At 34.8% G+C, this 24,317-nt stretch overlaps 1 protein-coding gene across 2 annotated transcripts in view; it reads left to right on the forward strand.

Annotated features, from left to right (window-relative positions):
- LOC122630751 (cytoplasmic polyadenylation element-binding protein 2) overlaps positions 1–22,037 on the forward strand; it is a 121,796-nt gene extending 99,759 nt beyond the window's left edge. Inside the window, exons 5-9 of one of the 2 annotated variants that reach the window (XM_043815599.1) lie at positions 19,932–20,198; positions 20,418–20,530; positions 20,710–21,102; positions 21,297–21,407; positions 21,480–22,037. In XM_043815599.1, coding sequence (XP_043671534.1) covers positions 19,932–20,198; positions 20,418–20,530; positions 20,710–21,102; positions 21,297–21,407; positions 21,480–21,596 — 1,001 coding nt within the window. In that variant the 3' untranslated portion in view covers positions 21,597–22,037. The remainder of the gene's footprint in view (positions 1–19,931; positions 20,199–20,417; positions 20,531–20,709; positions 21,103–21,296; positions 21,408–21,479) is intronic. The other variant, XM_043815600.1, reaches the window with a different exon arrangement.
- Positions 22,038–24,317: the final 2,280 nt, after the last annotated feature.

Below are 24,317 nucleotides of genomic sequence, written 5' to 3' on the forward strand. Positions count from 1 at the left end.
ATATACGTGTATACATATATGCATGTATGTACATATACCACATATATAAAAAGTGAAAGAGAAAGAGAGACACAGAGAGAGAGAGAGAGAAGAAAGGAGGAAAATGTGATAGGACGATAGAACGACACGGGGTGACTTGAAGGGTAGTTTTACCGTAACTACCACTGGCGGAGGGTGTCCGGAAAAGGTCATTCACCTCCCATGACGAGCACACGCATTTTCTCTTACACGTTCTCTTTATAGACAAACACACGTGCAAACACACACACGTACGTATATCTACTTTGGAAAGTACCGCACTCGGGCGTCATATTTTGGTGGAGTTGGTCAAAAACTCACCCTTTTCTATAATACAACCCCGTAGAAGGAACCACCTTTAGTCAGTCCTGTTTCTTCTACATACACATATACACACACACACATTCACACACATTCACATATACATATATACTTCATATCTATGCTCTCTCAGCACTCTTCTTGGCGTAGTACATACTTTCTTACACCCTCGATTTTCCCTCTTTTTTTTCTCATTGCATCCCTACGGCCATTTTTCTCTTACTCTCTATTTCTCTCTCTCTCTCTCTCTCTCTCTCTCTCTCTCTCTCTCTCTCTCTCTCTCTCTCTCTATGTGTATTTCTCTCTCTCTCTCACTGACGCCACTTTCTATATTTTTTTCTCCTATCTTAGACTTGAATTTCGTTTCTTTTTTCTCACACATTTTTGTGACGATTCCTACCACCCTTATTTTAGTGTCGAAAAAATGCTCTCTACTTACCCCTCGCTCCTAGCTCTTTTCGTATCGTTATACGAGGAGATACCGTTTTTAGGAAATTTGATGTTTCCTTCGGAAGTAGGAAATAAAGTAGTGAAAAAGAAAAAAGAATGTATATATGCTGTCAGGACTTAATCCTTCTTCCAGACTGTTTTGTATTTTTTTAATGGAGAATATTTTCCTTTCGACGATCTATAGTAATATTGTAGCAATCCGATATAATAAACGTCTGATGGAAATCTTAACGTTTGATTTTTACATTTATTTTGATTGTACATTCTGCGATGACAACAGGACAATAGTGACTTAATCCGTCAATTAAAAAAAGAATTAATAAATTGACAATGATAAATAGAAGAAGAATACGTAAATACGTAAATACGTTTCGGTAACGTTAATAACAAAAATCAAAGGAAAAAAACATTGATAAAATTTATCCCTCTTATTTTTTTTTCCAAACCTTTTTTATATAAAGTATTATTAAAAAAAAAAAAAAAAAAAAAAAAAAAAGAAAAGAAAAAAGAGAAGAGAAAATGATAAAAAAAAAAATTACACAAACACACACATATCGTACTCTCTCAGTCGACTTTTCTGTTTGTTTCTTTTTCTTCTTTTTTTTTTCCCCCGCGCCCTTATTTAAGTTTGTATCTCCCATATCGGTATCTTATTTCCGTGTGTAATCTTTTTCAAAGTTTACACGGTCTCCCGTTACGACGACGAAAGTGGAAGGAAGGTAGGTCGGTCGGTGTAATCGTTCGATAGCTCGAAAGGATTTACCGAGAGTATGCGCACGCACGCGTCTTATTGTATAACTTACTACTATACCTGTATAGTTCGCGTTGGTGGACACACGTTAAAGATCTATTCCTAGAAGTTTCGTTAAAAATACGTATTTATAAGTATACATACATACATATATATATATATAGTGTGTGTATATATATATATATATATATATATATATATATATATATATATATATATATGGCTAGTAGATACACGCGTATACGTAACTCAATGCACGCGGATGAAATATTAGAAGTTTTACTAAGAACGTGTCTCGTTCGCTCTGACGTAAGCCGCTTACGCGAGAAAATTTCTGTGATCTCCGTTTTCGCTGGCTGGATGATGTCGAAACTTCTTATACTGTAGTACGATCTACGATCTACGATCTACGATCTACGCGTGCGTGCCGTTTTTAATGAGTACTACTCGCTCGTAAAAATACGCGATCGATATTATTTTCGAGCGGAAGAGATATATAGGTTGTAGGGGGTTGCTTGTTTCTTGAAAATAATTAAAAAGTTGATTAACATTACGATGATCACTAATGAAAAATATTACGATTGTAATGTCCACGTTATTAAGGGATTATTATAGATTTTGTTTTATTTCTTTTTTTTTTTTCTTTTTTCTTTTTTCTTTTTTCATTTCTTTATTGCGATAAGTAAAAATCGTAATGACGATTAAGTTGCTTGAACGAAAGGATATTTATAAATTCAAGATATATTGAATGAAAATAAAAACATATTAAATTACGTTAAACGTTTAAGAATCATTCATTCAACTGAATTCGAATTGAATTTTTGAAGAGTATTTACGTATGAATTATTACAACAATGACCTCTAAAGGGGAGTCTAATTACTGCGTGATCAATATTGACCTAGAAAAAAAAAAAAAAGAGAACAAAATATAATACAACAAAATAAAAAGTTCATTGCCCGTGTCAGCCTACGCGTCGTCCTACGCGTCACCTATATCATACTTTGTCTTTAATAACAGCTTTGTAATAATTCCTACCGAGCGATAAATATTTAAATATGATCGGAAATAAATAAAGTCGCTATACTTTCGACGAATCGCTAGAGAAAGAAAAGAAAAGGAAGTAAAAAAGTTGATTATACGTCTTATGCCAAAAAGAAGGAAAAAAAAAAAAAAGAAAAGAAAAGAAAAGAAAAGAAAAGAAAAGGAAAAAAAACGATCGCTTTCTTTCGCTAGGTTAACGTAATCCGATCCAATTTCGACCCTTCGCAACAGTTTTATACCCTTCGCAGACGTTTGCAATTTTTTATAAATTCCTGGGTCCGCGTAGTGACGAACGTCACACGTGAATCATGACGAATTTGGAAAGGAAAGAGCGAATAAAAAAGAAAGGAGAAAAGGAAGGAAGAAAGGGCTTGGAAAAATGGTTAAGGGCTCTTTTTTTTGCATCGTTGAACTCGACAGTACATGTAATTTATTCGATTCCGACTTTTCTTCATTTTCTTCTCTCTCTCTCTCTCTCTCATACTTACGTCAGAGATAAGAAGAAATTAAATAGTAGAGACCACTTGTGAACTCTAACTCGTTGCGAACTTTGTCTCTCTTTCTCTCTCTCTCTCTCTCTCTCTCTCTCTCTCTCTCTCTCTCTCTCTCTCTCTCTCTCTCTCTCTCTCTTTCTCTTTCTTTCTCTCTCTTTCGTGCTACACAACGGTAACGATTTATTTTACCCCAGTCCATTCGTGCCCTTATTCTTCGATACGGCAGCACCTCTTTTCACGGTTAACTCGCCATCCATTAATCTTCGTCGCCAGAATCCACGACATTGACGAGTGGTTTCCGCGATTTTCCTCCGTTGAGTTACTTCTTTCTCTTCCCTTTTATTTCGATCGTAAACTCGTGTAACTATCCATCCATTCACCCTTACCTTCGATCAGGTGACAACTTTTTATTTATTTGTTTGTTTATTTTTTGTTGTCGTCTTTCTTTTTACTTCTCAATCGTCAACCCTCCTACTCCGTTTCTCTTCCATCGTCATCGCTCATCTTTTCTTTTCTTTTTTTCTTTTTTTCATCAGTCCATGAACGGATCAAATTTAATAGAAAATCTTTAATTGCGACGACGACAGCTCCTCAATTCGTATAAATCGTATAACGTGTCGTTTATTATCTATAGTACATCTCATATTTTACATATTTTATAGCTAACATATTTTTCTTCCAAGTGATTTTGTCAGAATGAGAAATAAAATATTTATCCATTCCCTTTCTCTTTCTTTTTTTCTTGGTTTTTTGAATTCGACAAAATACAAGGAAACAAGAAGAGTTCGATAAAAAGTACAAATTGAAAGTATAATCCCGAAATAAACGAAACGAACGAAAAAGGGAAAACACATGTCGCGCCTAAAGTGCGAATCAATAGTACAATATAAAATTGTCTTTCGAAGAATTTGTATATATATAAACATATTTTTGTTTCTGTTTTCTTTTTTTTTTTTTTTCTTCCCCATCGTTACTGGAAAATAATCGATGGAAATGTAAACACGAAAAGTAACGTTAACCGCGTGTAATCTATTTCGAACGAGAAACAAATCGTTTTCTATTGTCGTCGATCGTGTTTAACTATAAAACAGATATTTATAAAACAATGGTGGTGGTTACTTTGAAGAAAGAACCGCGACAGATGGAGAAGAAAGACAACGTCGTTTTGTAATTCGATCGCCATAAAGAAAGTCGACTTGGAACAACTTGGTATAATGTAGCAAGAAGGCATGTGCTCGAGGACATGTGTAACTTGCATACAGGTTGTACACATTTATACTATCAGAGGTTTGCTCGCGATATACGCCTACGCGTTATCGAAAGAGAGCCTATATCAGCGCTACCTGCTTCGCTTTACTACCACGTCGTCGTCGGTACAGGCGAAACAAAAAATTTCATTAGATTCGCTTGTTTTCCTCGTGAATGATGTTATGTCAGATCCACTTTAAACGTTAGCCATTCGTTATCCTCCGAATGAGAAAATATTCATAATCATTAAGAGGTAGATACTCTCGTTTGAAGAGCCACGAAACAAGGGTATGAAAAACCAGGTTGGAAACTCACCTAACAGAAATGAAAACTTCTGAGCTCGTGTATACGACATACATATATACATATATATATATATGTGTGTGTGTGTGTATACACGTACTACGTATATACACACATATACACACATACACATATTTTATATATATATATAGATAGATACGTGTTGCGTACCTTTCCTACATGCAACGCAAGCGAATAGCAGACGCGGTGGTTCGCAGGGAGGTTTGAGGAAGAAGAGGAGGAAGAGGAGGAGGAAGAGGAGGAGGATAGCGAGTTGGTGAGGAGGGTGTTGCGGGGAGGTTAAAGCTACCTGTAATATTGATCCATACCGAGAGCGTCCCTCCTCTCTGCTTTCTCTCTGTGTGCCTTCGTGTGCCTCCGAGTCGGATAGAGGGATGTTCCATAACTGTCGGTGGCCACTGAAACGAAAACATCGTCGTCCTTGCGATGTTATCACTTTCTGGATATCCACTAACTGTCTTTTTCCGCGTTCTATATCTTTCTTTCTCCATTCTCCTTGAATCTTATTTCAAAAGAAATAGAGGTGAAGATTTAATGAATGTTGTAAAGGTGAAACAACAAAAAAGAACTATCATCGATAAGGTTAACGTCTTCAAAGGAAGAATTATTCCTTTGAAAAGCCTTACAGAATAGTTTTCATAGATACTTAATCTAATATATTTGTCATCCCTTTTCTAATATCTTCTTAAAAAAAAAAGCTAATTTATTAGCTATTTGATCGTCGTGTAATTGAAGTAACATAGTCGAGATTTGGAAACGTTGAAAGTACACGAGTTTATAATATTAATATCTCGAATTATATTTCACGAAATATTATGTGAGAAAGAGAGAGAGAGAGAGAGAGAGAGAGAGAGAGAGAGAGAGAGAGAGAGAAGAATAAAATAAAAGAAAAAGAGAGAGAAAGAGAGAAACATAACGTAGAACGTCTTACCAATTAATTAGTTCGTAGTTTCGTCAAAATTAATTAATACCGTCAAACTTACAAATTTGTATTATTATATAATATATATACATATATATTATATATTAGTATAATTACTTTTATATCGTGAAAATTATTATTATTGGAAATGTCTTTTTCTTTGTTCATTATTATTACTATTATTATTATTATTATTATTACTATTATTATTATTATTATTATTATTATTATTATTATTAAAAACACGTAAAACAATTTGTTAGCTTTGCAAAGACTTTAAGACCAGGAAAGAAGAGGAAAATAATTTAGTCGTTCGATCGGCGCAAGTCCTTCGCGCTCTTACTTACGACACCGGAGCGCCGATCGATAGAGCCCGCAGAGTTCATCCGCTACGAAAATGGATACACCAGCGGTACACCAACACGCAAACCTGGCTTCTTCTTCTCTCGTTTACTACTACGAACGTATAACAACATATAGACTCCAATTGGTATATATTAGCATACAATGTTTGCGTCATGTCTTCTTTCTCTTTCTTTCCTTCTTTCGTATAGACGTCTAGGTATTCAGTCATCTTTTCTTTCATCCAAGGACACAGTCGACACATATGGAAGAACGTTTAGAATTTACGATGTAGTCTCGACGAATCAACTGCTGCTGCTGCTGCTGCTGCTGCTGTTACTGCTGCTATTACCTTTGCTGTTGCTTGTTGCAAAATTTTGTTTGTTTTGCGAAATTTTTTTTTTTCTTTCTTTTCTTGTTTTTTCTTTTCTTTCTCTATATATGTGCGTGTTTCTCTCTCTCTCTCTCTCTCTCTCTCTCTCTCTCTCTCTCTCTCTCTCTCTCTCTGTCGTTCTCTGTCTCTGTTTGTCGTTGAATCTTCTCTTTTCTACCTTTCTCTTCTTTTTCTTTTAATCTTTCGTTTCCCGTACGTCCACGTAGAAATTTCGTCGACAAGCAAGCAACTATGTACGAGCGTCGAAATGGCGCTCTTGCGGGCAATTACGTTTGACGGAAGAGCATCTCTCGCTCGTTTAACTGGGTACCTCATTAATTTAAAGCGAGTTTACTCGCAAGTAACGCCGCATTCGTAACACGGCAAGAAAGATATTCTGTCCCTCCTGAAACAGAGCTTAATCGTAGTTGAAACATAAGGGCACGGACATCGTTATGAATAATTAACAACTTGTATATCTCTGTATATCTCTCTACACGTTCTCTCTTCGAAACGATATACCTATAAGTCCATTCGTGTTTCTTCAAATTTTCCTACAAGTTTACAACGATTTTTAACTGTCCTCTTCCTCATCCCTCATTCTTCCTTCAAATTTTTTATTTGTGTCGTACGAAGATTTTTCTCTTTTTTCCTTGACTATCTTTCTCTTTCTCTTTCTTTTATTTGTTGATCAATCAAAGATTTTTATTATTATATCAATTTAACGAGGAATTATTCGCTTAAACTCGTTAGTTTGTTTAAACGTCAATCAATTGAAATGTTGATGATCTCGTTAACAGTCTCTTGAATCTTCTTTCGTTTTTCTCTTTCTTTTTTCTTGCTTTCTTTCTTTCTTTCTTTCTGACGTTTATTTACATATCTGTATCCATCACGAACTACGACGTTATTACGGTCGTTAAATCCGAAGGATTTGAACTACCCTATCGAATCGGTTTTTAAAATTAGATTCCCCTTCGAGAAGTGTGTTCCAATTGCATCTAGTCGATAAGTAAATACGACGTCACATCACTCGCGATATCTTTGCATTTATCACCCTTATTTATCCTCTTTCGTGTATCGCACACGGCACTTTAAAGTTCGTTATAATCGACCTTAATGCGTGGCAGCTCTATCTAGTCTTTTCTGGACACTCCAACTTTTCAAGGAAACTTTTTATTCTTTAAACGACTGAGAAATCTCTTTAATCTCTTCGATGTTTAACGAGCTAAAAAAAAAAAAAAAACTTGGGATTTCTTTGACGATAATTGAAGAGAAATTTATTTGATGATCAAGCTCATTCGAATATTACCCGATGAATATATACATATAACGTTACAAGTATCAAACATATGAATGAGATATTTATGATATTACAGATCAGTTATATCTAAATTATGTCTATATAAATGCTAATAAAGTTATGTTTATCAAGCAATATTTTGAGTAAATATGAATACATATTTTACTATTAACAAATATACCTTATAAACATAATTGTTACTCTGTAAATATAAATGCAACATTATGTGTATAAGAAATTGTTTATATAGACATACACACGTGTGTATATATATATAAAACTATAAAATATATAGCTATAATAAACGTAAAATATATAACTATATAACTATAAAATATATAACAAAAATTCTATAGTTAACGCATATACTTCAAATATAACGTTTCTTTTGTTCGTTTTACAGAAAACATTTTTAATCGATTCTATTTAAAGATACTTTCTCCAAAAGAAATCGTTCTTTGAAAGATCGCAAATACGATTAAGAAAATATAAATTTGAATATGGGGAAGGAGATAAGATCTGAGAAAGTCTTTTGTAACATCGATTTTATAACGATTTCACGTCGATTTCTTGGGTAATCTTGATACCGAACGAAATTGTTTAAACTCGTATCTACCAACGATTTTTATCGTTATCGACTCGTACCAGTGTGTAACGAAAATGCGAGTCGATCGCATGAAAACGCACCCTCCAGCAATGACAAGGAGGGTCGGGTTATCCCATTTTAAGGGAGGAGATTAACCAAATAAAGCGTAACGACCCTAATTCCAAATATATGTATCGGAAAATGGCTGTACAAGCTCAAGAGAAGCTAAGGTTGAACTAGATCGGATTATTTTTCGGCTCATTTAATGATTCGTCGTTTAAAATCATCGATTTCGTCAAATCGATCGATAACTTCTTGGAAAGTAACGTTTAATTCATTTTTAATTGCATATTATTCAATCATTTCTATAAAACTTTACAAAAGTTGCTTTTTACGAAGAGAAATACATAATCGAATTTCTAAATATCATTTTCTACCCTTATTTAGTCTATTGATTTATTTTTCTTTGTTTTATTTTTTTCTTTTTTCTTTTTTTTTTTTTTTTGTTTGACTATCGCTCCCAATCATTCCCCTTTTCAATCATCGAAATTAACAAATTCGTTTGATCGATTCATTAAACGTAAACGTTGACAATAAAATCGTTCAAATATTGTTCGAAAATGGTCACGTTTATTTACATATTAATTAAATTAAATTACGAAATTGAAATATATTTGTTATATATACGCCGACAGTAAATAATATCGCACCGGTTAATTTCACGCCAGTAAAGGAGGATTCATTTTCCACACCTATCTCATATTATTCTATTCGCGCAGAAAAAAAATCTGACAAAAATAATAATAAATTTATGCTAATAATTATTTCAGCTTTTCGAAAGAGAAACATGCTTTTTAATTTTTTATTCTTAGTGTCTGTCACAAGTATTACAAAATATTATTTACGTAAATTTAAAAACAGTACGTATAAATGTATAAATTATATGAAAAAGTTAAACTCGATAAATTATCTCTCTCTTGTTTTAAAAATTAAAATATATAATTATTTTATTCGTGCATATAGAACTTATCTATGTAATCAAATATTTATGGACTCATCTAAATTCTTATAGTTATCTTCGCTAAAATAATTTTTTTAATAACTAACTAAAAAAAAAAAAAAGGAATATCGAAATATTATGTACAGAATTATAGAACGTATTTTTAACATTTCGTTTAAAATTTGTCTGCTTTTTATTTCACCGAGCAAACTTACCTGCTTTCTTATTTTATAACTTTTATCGTAACAAATGATTTAATATTGATATATTAATTCGATGATGTAATATATTTAATATTTATAATATGAGAAAATGTAATTACACATTCTACATAAAACTTATTACCATGTTTACATTTTGATACTAATTTTCATAACAAGTTTCTGACACATCATAATTAAAGTAAACGGGTAATTGAACTAATTTATTATTTTCCTTGAATTTATTATTATTAATTTCGTTGATTACGTTATATTATATTACATTATACGTAATTCTTGATTTTCTATTTTTTTTTTAATTGTTTCATAACTGTATAATGGCTATTCGATAAATGCTAAAATAACAACAATAATTTGTTAATATTTACATTCATAATATTATAAAATGATAATAATAATGTCGTTCATAAACAATACTACATCCTCGACAATATAATTCGAAATAATGTTTAACGTAATAATATTACATAATTTTTCCGAATTATAAACCTTCATTATAATTAGATCATTTATTACATGACTTTCATCAATCGTCATATATTAATTTCAAATACATTTTTATACGATTAAGATTTTTTTTACACAATTATATTTCAACTATGATCAATATTAAACATATAATATTTCCTATATGATAGGACGTGATTAATGAAAAGAACCATTATTTTAATAACATTATAAAATCGATTATGCTATTATTAATTGTTGATATAACGTGTATTTGTTAATTCATGAATTTTATGGTGAATAAGAACGATTTCGAAAAGGTTCGATTGAAAAATAGAAAATTCAGTCTACGCCGAAGGATAAGTACCTATTTATCGTGAATTCGGAAGGATCATTTTATATGCGAGTCACGTGTCGATCTTCACGAGCGAGAGGAATCAAGGGGTCCCATAAAACGAGTCGATGTTCCCTGAGAAACTTTCAGGCATGTACCAACTTTTTCACAGGTCTATTTTATCTGCGTGAAAGAGAAATATATTCGTCTTACGAAATATATTATTTTCTAAAAGAAATACGTTTGACAAGTACGTTTAAAAGATCATAACAAAAATATAACAACGAGTCTGTTTGAACTTTTCATAGGAATAACGTGACAGTTAATCCATTTATACTTTTTAAATCTTAATTCATTATATCGTTAGAAAATTAATTGCTAATTGTTAGTTTCAGATCAAAGGATTAACGTTTCGTTGACAGATGCTTATAAAAATTACACGTAGTACGACGTAATTACACGCATCGTGAGTTTCACGTTATATAATTTTCGTTTGGACGTAAACAAAAAAAGAAAATGAAAACAAAAAGAGAAAAGAAAATAAGAAAGAAAATAAAAAAAGAAATGATAGGTTATGAAGAGTCGATTTATAACGATGCCGTACGTCCTTCGTCACGAATTATAACGACTGAGTTTAGATATTATTATTTACCCTAAAGAAATTTATAATAATAAATTGCTGACCAATCGATCTAACCGTACATACTCACGTAATGTACGTCAAATCCTTTAAAAAAATATTTACGAAAGACCTATACCATACGCAACGCGTATACGATTGATCCTTCACCCTTAGATCGTGCCATAAAAACAGGAAAAGAAAAAGAAAAGAGAAGCAAAACGAAACGAAACAAATAAAAAACGCAAAGCTAGCATCGATATTCGAGCTCGGTACTGCTCGAGTAACATCGAGTTGCACTCAGTGCACGTTTAATCGATCGCGAATTACAAAGTAGGAGGTAGAAGTAGAAAGAGGTAAAGGAGTTGAAGAGAAGGAGGAAGAGGACTGGAGTTGATGGAAGAGTAAGAGGTAGAAGGCGTGTTAAAGGTACTACCATGAATTAGAATCCTTCTACCACTCTCTCTCTCTCTCTCTCTCTCTCTCTCTCTCTCTCTCTCTCTCTCTCTCTCTCTCTCTCTCTCTCTCTCTCTCTCTCTCTCTCTCTGTCTCTCTGTCTCTCTTTTTTTTCTTTCTATCCTCAACCATCCACTTCGTCCAGGACAATATCCTCTTACGATACCCCAGAGTAGGGAGGAACGGTTTCTGCGTTGATTCTTGGTGGTTCGAGAAAGGCTGAAAATTGTGTTCTTTGGCCGAATGAGCACGTTGCCTATACGTCCTTGACGATCGAAACTCCTGTCGGAGTTCTGGGATGATTGATGGGAAATCGAGAGCCTGGGATAAACCCGGGCCTAGCCGTCTAATCGATACGCTACTGGGAACTCAGCAACCCTCTCCCTTTTTCATTCTCTCTCTCTCTCTCTCTCTCTCTCTCTCTCTCTCTCTCTCTCTCTCTCTCTCTCTCTCTCTCTCTCTCTCTCTCTCTCTCTCTCTCTCTCTCTAAAGTTCTCAGTAGTCTTCCCTTCTTCAGTTAAGCTCGCGTTAAAGTACGGATGATCGTAAAGATGGTGAATGTGAGCAAGATGAAGAGGAATAGAGGTACTGCTTCGAGTGTCCCACTTTCCACAAAAACTCCCTACGTGCCACCGAAGATAGCTCCTCCGTAGCTCTCGCTAATGACTTTCCCAGCACGGTAGCTATGATTATACGCCAGCGTTACTATTATATTCTCACGGATTTTTATCATTGAAGTTATGACGGTCGTTGACGAAAAAAGAGAAAAAAAGGGAATACGAAGAAGGAAAGAAAGAAAGAAAGAAAGAAAGAAAAATTCTCCGACCTCCACTCTTCAACAACTACCAACGCAATTTGCAAAATAGGGGTGAGCTCGAAACGGGAACGGGAATGGCAGGGTGGGAGGGAAAGGGGTGGTAATGGCGATGACGGTGGTTGTATGTGTCGAGGAAGGATAATAAAATCTCACGCTGATCGCGAACTCGCCCGACTTTTTTCTTTTTCTTCTTTCTCTTTTGTTCTTCTCTTCTTTTCGTTTTTTTTTTTTCTTCTTCTTTTTTCTTTTTTCTTTCTCTTCGATTACATTCCAACGCGCGGTGGTGTATCGAACGCGACCTGTTTTACAATGCGAACGAGACCGATATTAGCCTACTTCGGTCTATAAATAAATGTGTTCGCGATCGAACAGAGTTCATCGTTTGTTTACCCGCGACCGAACGTTCACATGTGCGTTTAGCGAAGCTGAACGTTTCATCGATGTCAAATGCGTCTGTTTGTACTATTTCTTTTTTCCTCTTTTCTTTTTGTTTCCTTTTCCTTTTTCTTTTTATCAAAAAAAAAAAAAAAAAAAAAAAAAAAATCCAATCAACTATGGCTGTTTTTCTCTCTCTCTCTCTCTCTCTCTCTCTTTTTCTCTTTCTCTCCGTCTCTCCGTCTCTATTTTTCATTACGAACGTGTTCGATCGATAACTGGAGCTTGTTTTTGTTTCTTGTTTTTTTCTCTATCAATATCACTGCATCGAAATAAAGAAAAATACGTATTTATATAAAATACGAAAGATCTGAATACTTTTCTAACTCTTTCTAACGTTCCATCCTATATACGTGCATTAAATAACGGCATCGAGTTTCAAGGTTCACGCGTGTCGACGTTGAGCGTTAAAAAGATTCAAGAGACGATGGTGGGAAGCGTTGAAGTGTTGGAGTGTAAGAGATAGTATTCTCTTAAGCCACGTCCACACGCGTTACTGATATCACTTTCACTATCCCGTGTCTAGTCGTCGTGTTTCATCGATAGTATCGATTCTACCGACGATTTCGAGATTCGACGAAGAGGAGAAAGACTTCCGTGGAATCTTCAATAGGCTTCCTCGCCCTTGACAATTTGCGAGCACGACAGAGATAGGAAGAGGAGAAGGAGAGAGAGAAGGAGAAAGAGAGAGATAGACAGACAGACAGACAGACAAAAAGAGAGAGAGAGAGAGAGAAACGAGGTGATTGATGGAAATCCGAGAAACGAGAAACGCTTGAAAACCGAAGGATTGGTTTCTCTTTCTCTCTCTTTCTCTTTCACTTCTATCTATCTATCTATCTATCTATCTATCTATCTATCTATCTATCTATCTATCTGTCTGTCTGTCTGTCTGTCTCTCTCTCTCTCTCTCTCTCTCTCTCTCTCTCTCTTTCTCGCTCACTAGTAATCGATACCGCGGCTTCGCACCCCGGAATTTCGTTTGGGGAAGAGAATTTCGCGTGGGTTTTAACCGAGTGTACTCGGTGGTACTCTCCGTTGGATAAACTACATAGTATGGTAGATACTTTCTCATAAAATCTCTTATATAACTCACTGTAAGTCCATGTGAAGTCGTTGGAAGTTCAAGAATATAGTTCATTACGTTGTTGTACAGTTTTTTTTTTTTCTTTTTTTTTTTTTTTCATATATATGTATATATATATATATATATATACGCACGAAGACGAAACATATGTACGTACGTAAGTTTTACGAAACACGATAACTGTATCCAATGTTAAACGTTTAAAAAAGAAGAAAAAAAAAAGAAAAGGAAAGAGGAAGAAAAGAAACTTATTAAACGTTAATACCTCTTAAATTTTACAAATAAATGTGTAATTTTATATTCGTAATATTTGAAAAGCCAAGGGAAACTCCCATTCAGGGAATAAATATAAAAATGTATTATAAATAGCGTAAATTTTGTCAGAGTGACACATTATCGATGTTAGAACGTCCATAGTGATTGAATTATGTTGTTGTAAACTTTTTCACTGAGAAACGTAATCGACAACGACAACGACAACGACAACGACGACGACGACGATGACCGGTTATGGATGAGAAGACTTTTGCTTATACACGTACCTACATATTCGTAGTCAGAGTGCGTGAACGTCGTCGTACTCGTACGAGTATCAAAGATTTTACCTTCCACGCATAGTAATTTCAGACATAGTTCGGTCGATTGATTTCAAATTCACACGTATATTGGATACAACACATTCGCGTTCACGGTGCCATCGGATTATATTCCTCGCTAGTTGCGTTTATGTAACGGTGCTTATGTGAAGATGCTACTACGATCATTATATAAGATAGTGCGAGAGAGATAGAGCATGGAGACGCATATAAAAGTCGTTTTACTTCTCGTGAAATATTATTAATCTTTAAAGTGTACTTACGAGAGTTTGTCGTTGAAAAAAAAAAAAAGAAAAAAAAGAAAAGAAAGAAAGAAAGGAAATGAAAAAGAAAAAGGAATGGTAAAGAAAAAGAAAAGGAAGTAAATAAAACGATCTTTTTATGCAGATTTTATCAATAGGGAATCGAAGGAGTAATTTTTATTGTGAGAATACGAATGGATAAAAACAAATCTTTAATGGAATGTAAAAAGTAAATTTGAAATTCGTCGGAACGAATGATCTTTTGATTTAAACATTACGATCGTTCGATCGACAATAAACGATCTATATATATTTATACGATATTAATTACAATATAATTAATTATTATATAATAATTATTATATAATATTGTAATTATAAGATCGTATACACACACATACACATACACACACACACACATATATATATATATATATGTATATACAATAATTAATTATAATATAATATAAAGTTGTAACATAACATAAAGTTGTAATTATAATATTATATATATATATATATATATATATATATATATATAAAGGATAATTAATTTCATTTACGATTCCTAAGGAAATGCAATCGCAAACAGATATCAATCTTACTTATTAACAGCGTTTTATTTTGACATAATACAGATCGATTTCGCGAAACTACAGCGCAGCTAACGATCAACAATTTCCTATTATTCTCTATATTACGAATGGTAAATCACCGTCGTCGTTAAACTTTGATTCGCCTGTTTCCTCTAGCCGACGTGTTTCCTCTTAGTTATAGTTAGCTGCTTCCGTGCACAACTATCGTCGTTTATTTTTTTATTTTTTTCTCTATTCATTATTTATTTATTTATTTATTTATTTTCTTTTTTCCTTCTTTTTTCTCTCTTCTCCTCAAGATTCTCACAAAACGAACGGATCTTATTTTTTTCTTCTTCTTCTTCTTTTTTTTTTCCTTTACTCTCTTTTTTTTTTTCTCTTTCTCTCTTTCCCTCTTTATCCTTGCTCTCGCAATAGTACAGAAAACGGTACAAATGGGTTGATTCTCCTTCTGGCAAGTTTTCTTTCTTCTCTTTCTTTATTGCTTTCTCTTTCTCTTTCTTTTTGCTTTTCTCTCTTTTTCTTTTTCTTTTTCTCTCGTAGCAATCACATCGACTGCACGTCATCATCGTTGGGACCCAACTCGTTCTAGCTTATTCTATTTCCCTCTCCACATTTTCCTCCCTCTCATTCTCTCTCTCTCTCTCTCTCTCTTTCTCTGTCTCTGTCTTCCTCCTTCACCACTTCCACCTCCTCTTCTTTAGTCTCGAACATCGAGACGTAGAATGGTCTGATTACACGAGGGGACGGAAGTGATTTTTATCCATGCAAATTTGTGAGAATAAGGAAGACCTCTAGGCTAACCTATACACCCGGTAGTACATATTGCGACGCAATTTCTTTCCTTTTTTCTTTTCTTTTCTTTTCGTTTCTTTCCTTTTCTTTTTTTCTTTTTTTTTTTCTTTTTTATTTCATTTTTCTTTCTCGTAAAAAATCAGAAAAGAAAAAAGAAAGTAAAGACCGAAACGCTATTGGATGTTATCAAATATTGCATTTAATCATATTGCGTTTTAATCATGTGTACGGCGCGTGCATTTGTACGTGCGTGTTTCTTTTTTATTTCTTTTTTTTTTTTTTTTTTTTTTTTTTCGAAAATGGAGAAATGTTTAACAAAGAAATTGCACCTTTCTTTCGTAAGATTCTACAGTGTAAATAATCATTAGAAAAATTTCTAATTGTCGTACACTGTTATTTGTCTTGTTTAACAGTTTTAAATGAAAATATTAAAGAAAGAAAGAAAGAGAGAGAGAGAGAGAGAGAAATTTTTTTTTATTTTTAATTAGAAGATATTCGTAGCGATAACGTATAGTTCGATACGATTGATTGTCGCGTTAAACTATAATACGTGCGTTATCTCGATGGACGAAGATTAGAAGTGTTTTATCGACAGGAAGATAGTAAAAAATTATCGGTTACTTAACGACGTTTCTTACATTATTTAGATCGATCGAGACTTAGAGCAACATTATCACAAAGAGAAATAAAAATAATCGAAGTTTACCGACGATCGCTTGGTGACCACATTTAAAATGTACATTTAATTAAAGAATTATCTTTCGATTACCAAATCTATTTTTAATTGCATTATAATAATTAGATTTTTCGTTATCATTATCATCAGTTACGCTTGTATAATTCTTATTTCTTTATTCGTTTTTTTTTTTTTTTTCATCAAACTACTTTTACTCCGTATCATATCGGTCGTGTTATAAATGTAAATTCGTATTACGTATTTATATATGTGCCTATTCGTGTGCGTTTGTGCGTGCGTGTATGAGTGTAATTTTTTTTTTTCGACTTTTTTATCAACACGTCAAACTTCGGACTTTTCCACGAGTACGAAGATAGTCGAATAGTCGAAAAAAAATTTTGCTTACACGGATAGCAACGATACGTTTCACAACATTCATTTGAACGTGGAAGAGCGAAGTACAACACGAAGTGATAGATACGGCGAAAATACTTTTGCTGATTATCGTTTTTTTTTTCTTTTTTCTTTTTTAATTTCTTTTTTCTTCTTTTTTTTCGCGAGCTCCTCACTCAAATACGTGTTACTTCATTCAAAAAAATATATGGATGTAATCAGTTTCAACGTTGTTCGCGCTAGAACATGTAGGGACTCTTTTAGTCGTTTCACTAATAGCGGATATACTTCCGTAGGTGGGAACGCATCCGGTGTAACACCGAAACTGAAATACTTTTTCTCAATCATTTTGAAAGTCTACGAACTGTCGATTAATTTTTAATATCTACCGAGGCATATACAAAGTGTTGTCGTAATCGTTTTTCACAATCGGACATTTTATGACTGCAAAAATATAGACTACTAGTTTTAGAGTAAATCGATTTTTTAAGAAATCTAGTTTATTTTCATTTTCTGTCACTTTTCGCTTTCTCTTCTTCTTCTTCTTTTTTTTACTACAGTAACAATTTATTCCTAAATATCTGCAATATTGGCGCAAGCAAATATTTATAATTCTAAACAGACGAAAGCACGAGATAGTATTTGATCGAGAAATAATCTGTTTGTTGAACGAGAAATATCGACATTAAATAAATGGGTCACAATGAAAAATTTCTCGATAGCTTCGATCTTCGGATTTAACACTTTGTGATTTTAATTCAAATCGATTGAAAAATTCAATATTTCCTTATTGGATATGATACATCGTCTAATATCTAATTTAAACAGTTTATTGACACAATTTCTTAACAAATTGAAAAAAGAAAAAAGAAAAGAAATTGTTGTTTACGAAACGCATAATACGACGTAACCGTGACATTAAAATTCTTGGAACGAAACGTAATATTAAAACTTTTTTCAATTTCTTCCATTCAAACGCCATCGTTATTTATTTATCTTTTTTTTTTTTTTTTTTGACTCAATGTCGTCTTAAGATCGCAAAAAGATGATATCATTCTAATCTGTTTTTCTTTTTTCTTAACTGTCGTACTTAACGTTAAAAAAAAAAAAAAAAAAAAAAAAGAAGAAGAAAAAGAAATGAAACAAGAGACATCGAAAAGAAAAAAATGTCATGGCATTTATAATTCAATCCTTTGGAATTATTTAATATTTACCAATTTCATAATTTCATATTTTCATATAACGCAATCTAAGAGAAATATTTAGGTATTTAATTTTAAATGGAACGCTCGATAATACGTACACACAAACATATATACACACACACACACACACACGCACAGAGAGACACACACATACGATTCGATCCCATTTTCATTTACGTCATTTCAACGCCCACGTATGATTCTTGACATTACATCGATCACTCGTAGCGATTCTTTGAGGTCTAAATTTATTTTCAATAAGTCATCACATCATCTCGTATGACCTATATTCCATCTCTCATACGTCTATATATGTATACATATTGTACATAATATAAAGTAGAGAGAAAGAGACATAGAGGAGAACGCGAACTTTGACGTAACTGCGATTTTACGACGGCATCGTGAAAGCCGGAAAATACAGTTGACGTTTATTATCAAAATCCATTGGAATGATCATAGGTACGTCATAGATTCCATGTTACAATATACATATGTATCTATTTTAACGATCAAACAATTATTTAACAATATTTCTTATCCGGCTCGTTAACGTCTTAGTTTATGATACATTACCTAGATTTCAATTTACTCCATAAAAAATTTATCTCTCTAACAAAAGATAATTTACCTGTTCTTCCTTTCGTTGTGAATGCCACTTAAATAATGCTTACCTCGACGAATTTTTTCTGTCTGTGTCGCGTCGTGTTGCGCGTATGTCTTACGAAATGAAAAGAGAAAGAGAGAGAGAGAGAAAGAGAGAGAGAGAGAGGGAAAGAGACAGAGAGAAAGAGAAAATAAATGAAAAAGAAGAAGAAAAAAAAAAAAAGAAAGAAAGATGAGAAGAAGGACGATGGAAGATGAAGCGAGAGACGAGCGGGGCCGAGAGTTCTTATTCCACTGTTTTGCAAACGCACTTCATCGACTCCTTCCGCTCGGTCGCATCGCGACCTCGTTACCTGTTTCCTGTTTTTTTTTTTTTTTTCCTTAACAACAGCGAGAAACAAAGGGGGATTACGCCCTTTGAACGCTTATTTGATTTAGTTTATTCCGAATTGTTAATACGATCCGAAATAAGAACGTTCACGATCTCTTCTTTGTCCGCTAAATATGGCGACATTTATCAGAAGAGCTATATTTCCTGCCAAAAGACGATACAGTAAGTCCAATCATCTTTTCCTTCCTTCCTTCCTTCCTTCCTTCATTCCTTTCTTTCTTACTTTCTTTCTTTCTTTCTTTCTTTCTTTCTTTCTTTCTTTTCTTCGTTTTCGTTTTCTCTTGATCTTTCTCTCTCTTTCTCTCTTTCTTTCTTTCTTTCTTTCTCTCTCTCTCTCTCTCTCTCTGTCTCTCTGTCTCTCTGTCTCTCTCTCTTTTTTCTTTCGTCATCTCTTATCGATCCATTCCTGTACGATCAAAACAAATCTCCGATTACCTCTTTGTAACCTGTTAGTCAACATATACATACCCGCGCCTCGACGTGTACCTCGACTTAACCTAAATTTCAGATTACTACATATTTATATCACGACTTTACTTGGAAGAAGAACGTCTACCGACGCGATCGGAAATTAATTCGAATTTGAAAGAAAAGAAAAGAAAGAAAAGACAAATTTGTTTCATTTCGCTAACATTGATATCCTTCTTACGAGTTAGGATAATTACAAGTCCGATTAATCTCTTTCTCCCTTCCCTCACCTTCCTCATCCTTTTCCTATTTAAAAAATTAAATACAAAATTCAGAAGAAAGTTAATAAATCATTATCTATTTTTAAGCTAAGTATTGATATTAATTATATTTCATTACGTTCGATATGTTATATTATTTTTTTCTTTGCGAGCAGGCAAATCTCCGTTCTTCCCGAGTCTCGATGAACCAACCGGTACTCTCTTGGAAGATCCAAACGCACCAAGTCAGCTCGATGGTGTTGGAGTCGGTGTTGGCGTTGGTGTTGGTGTTGGTGTTGGTGTCGGAGGTGGAATAACCGCTTCCCAAGCGGCACCGCTTTCTTCACCGAGTCGTAGCAGTCCTCACAGTCAGGGTAGCGAGACCGGAGAACGTTTCTCTAGGAAAGTCTTCGTCGGTGGGCTGCCACCGGATATTGACGAAGGTGAGTGTAAAAACGAAAAAAAAAAAAAGAAAGAAAGAAAGAAAAAGGATGACGACTGGTCGTGCCAGGTTAAAAGATTTCAAGATTTTATTGACACGATATAAAACATTTCACTCTGCTTTTCTTTTTTTCTTCATTTTTCTGTTTTTCTTTTTTTTTCTCTTTTTTCTTTATTTTTAATCTGATCGATCGTTCACCTTTTCTTACGAAACCATACAGACGAAATCACAGCCAGTTTCCGTCGTTTCGGACCCCTAGTCGTCGATTGGCCGCACAAAGCAGAGAGCAAGTCTTACTTTCCACCAAAAGGTTACGCTTTCCTACTTTTTCAGGTATTTATTATTATTATTATTATTATTATTATTATTATTGTTGTTGTTGTTGTTATATATATATATATATATACGTTCTCTTTGATATAATAAGATATTTAATGTAATATAATAATAAATTATAAAAGAAAAGAAAAAGAAAATTTCGTTAATGGGAGTCTTGTTGAATTTAATTTTAGGACGAGGGCTCGGTACAGCAGTTGATAGATGCTTGTATCCAAGACGAGGACAAGCTCTATCTCTGCGTGAGCTCTCCGACGATCAAAGACAAGCCGGTACAAATAAGACCATGGCGGCTGAGCGACGCGGACTTCGTCTTGGACGCCTCGATGCCGCTCGATCCACGAAAGACGGTATTCGTTGGTGGCGTACCACGGCCGTTAAAGGCCGCCGAACTCGCTATGATCATGGACCGACTTTACGGAGGTGTTTGCTATGCTGGCATCGATACCGATCCTGAATTAAAGTATCCTAAAGGTGCCGGTAGGGTCGCCTTCAGTAATCAGCAAAGCTACATCGCTGCGATCTCAGCTCGATTCGTGCAACTCCAGCACGGTGATATCGACAAAAGGGTTAGTCGTTTAATCCATATCCTTATCCAAATATATACAGTAAATTGTTTCGATAAAAAAAAATGCTAACTAACTTTGCTAACCGATTTATTGATTGCTCAAGAAAACTCTACGTTTATTCTCTGTCTCTCTCTCTTTCTCTCTCTCTGTATTTTATTTTTAATCGATCGTATGTACGTCCTTTGTGCAATTAGGTCGAGGTAAAACCGTACGTTTTGGACGATCAGATGTGCGACGAGTGTCAAGGTCAGCGTTGCGGTGGTAAATTCGCACCCTTTTTCTGCGCCAACGTTACGTGCTTACAGGTACATTTTGAAATATTTTATTAGACTATTAACCTATTTTCGATATAATAATACATTTTTATTTCTCCGTAGTACTACTGCGAGCACTGTTGGGCGACGATTCACTCTCGACCAGGTCGAGAATTTCACAAACCTCTGGTGAAGGAAGGTGCGGATCGGCCTCGAGCCGTACCTTTCCGCTGGTGTTAACCCCCGCTGCGCTGTCCCTAATTGTCTCGCAGCCCTAGCTAATTAACTACCACTTCTACGAACACCCACCCACCTATCCAACCTCCCCACTACCCCCGCCCCTCTTCCTCAACGCAATCCAAGGATCCACACTCCCTTTATTACTTACCTACAGCAACAGCAGTTTCGATCATCAACCTACCACCTACAGCAAGAACCACCACCAAAACCACCACCAACACCGTCACCACCACCACTATTACCACTACCACCACCACTACCACCACCACCACCACCACCGCCACCACTATCACCGTTACTACAGCTCGATCGTCACTACTACCACTACTACTCCACTACTACCACTATTGCTACTATTACTACTACTACTACTACTACTACTACTATACTACTACTATTACTATTACTATTACTACTACTACTACTACCACTACTACTACTACTACTACTACTATTCTACTACTACTACTACTCTACTACTACTACTACTACTACTACTATTACTACTACTATTCTACTACATCTTAAATACTACTCCACTGCTACTTCAAGTACTACCGGTTACTCGAAAAGAAAAAGATAGAAAATGAAGAGAAGGCGAAGGAAAACCGTTGCTGTCTGCCAGCCGCCGACGCTTCTCGGCGTCGTTTCCGACCTCTGACACCTCGCTGCATGTGTAACCACGACGAGCAAAACCATCATCTCGTCCGTCCGTTCTTCGTCCTGAAAAATATAAAGAACTACGGTCGTCAACGTTCGTCAGACGTTTGCGACGATAAAAGGAACATCATCTACGTGGGACAAAGACGTGACAGGATAGAATATAAGATGGCGAGTGTGCGAGTGAGAGAGGGAGAGAGGGAGAGAAAGAAAGAGAGAAAGAAAGAAAGAAAGAGAGAGAGAGAGAGAGAGAGAGAGTGAGAGTGAGAGAAAGAGAGTGAGTGAGCGAGCGAGGATTACGAATTTTTCAGTGTATTCGATAGCTCATATGTATAATCCAGTTTTCACTGTAAAATGCAAACTTGTTCTATCCGAGGATCGAGTATCGTAGTTACCGCTTTCGAGAGTCAAAGAAAAATAGAGAGGCAGAGAAAGATAGAGATAGAGATAGAGATAGATAGATAGATAGAGAGAGAGAGAGAGAGAGAGAGAGAGAGAGAGAGAGAGAGAGAAAGAGAGAGAGGATTGATCGATATCGACGAAAGAGTAAGAGAGATAGGACGTTACGTCAATATCGGACAGTCCTTTTCTAAACGAAATCTTTCGAATTTTCACATCTTCGTAACTTTCACTCTCTTTTTCTCTTTCTTTCCTTCTTCTTTTCTTTCTCTCTCTCTCTCTCTCTCTCTCTCTCTCTCTCTCTTTCTTTCTTTCTTTCTTTCTCTCTTTCGTCTCAATGCGTATTGCCTGCTCCAAATTTTTTCACAATTGAATAACGAAGCTCGTTCTTATACGAGTGTTCGAAATTGAGAAAAAGAAAAGTATTCCTCGTGGATACGCGCAATGATAAGGTTTTTGCGAAGAGCGAGTACCTGATCTATCGTGAAAGAAATAGGAATAGAGAGAGAGAGAGAGAGAGAGAGAGAGAGAGAGAGAGAGAATAAACAAGATCGGAAATGACGTGGGGCCGTGAACCGTAGCTGGTAATAACGCGCGGAAGAGAATGATATTTATATATAGATATATAAATATATATGGCGTAAAAAAAAAAGGGAGACGATGATTAACGGGAAGGGTTAGAGAGGAGAGAGAGAGAGAGAGAGAGAGAGAGAGAGAGAGAGAGAAAGAAAAAAAGAGAGAGATGAAAAAGAAAGAAAGAGGACAGCACGCGAAAGAGAGAGAGAGAGAGAAAACGATACTGGGGAGTCGACGAACTGTTCTCGCAAATCGGATCTTGAATTAATCGATTACGATAATGGAAAAAATACCACGCTTCAAACCGCTGTGTATTAGATAATTCTCTGTATTACAAAGGAAACTAACTAACTAACTAACTAACTAACAAACAAACAAACAAACAAACAAACGAACGAAACAAAACAAAGAAGCAAGCAAAAAGAACGAACGAAAAAAAAAAACAAGCAAGCAAGCAAGCTAGTAAGCAAGTAAAGAAAAACAAATAAACACATACACGCAGGACACACAGTTTTCTAGCTCTTAAGGACTCTTATTAAAAAAATAATAATATGTTACATAGGTGCGTTAATTGATATATACGCGTTTCTCGCGTACGCGCTCGTAGAAAGACACCTTTCTGAAGGGAGAGATGATTTTTTACTAATTAACTTATTCGAAATATCGATATCGAAAGCTAGGGAGACACGAGTATATACGGAGATATAGTAAAATGAGATAGAGCGATTAAAGGAGAAAGCGAGAGGGAGAAAAAGAAAGAAAGAGAGAGAGTTGGGAGTGAGAGGATTGATAGTAGAGACGTAGGAAGAGCAAAAGAGATAGACGAAATGCTATTAAGAAATGATTTCACAGGACAGGACGAATAAGATTAAATGGACTGTAGTAAAATTTAACATTTTCTTCTCTTCTTCTTCTTCTTCTACTTCTTCTTCTTCTTCTTCTTCTTCTTCTTCTTCTTCTTCTTCTTCTTCTTCGTTTCTTGATTAATTATAACTATCGGTACAACCTCGGCCACGTTGAGAAATTCTCTCTGCCAATACTTTTAATCGGTCGAAGGGATTTTTCGAGTCCTCCTTTTAATAACTA

Source organism: Vespula pensylvanica, chromosome 7, assembly GCF_014466175.1.
Source record: "Vespula pensylvanica isolate Volc-1 chromosome 7, ASM1446617v1, whole genome shotgun sequence".
NCBI lineage: Eukaryota > Metazoa > Arthropoda > Insecta > Hymenoptera > Vespidae > Vespula > Vespula pensylvanica.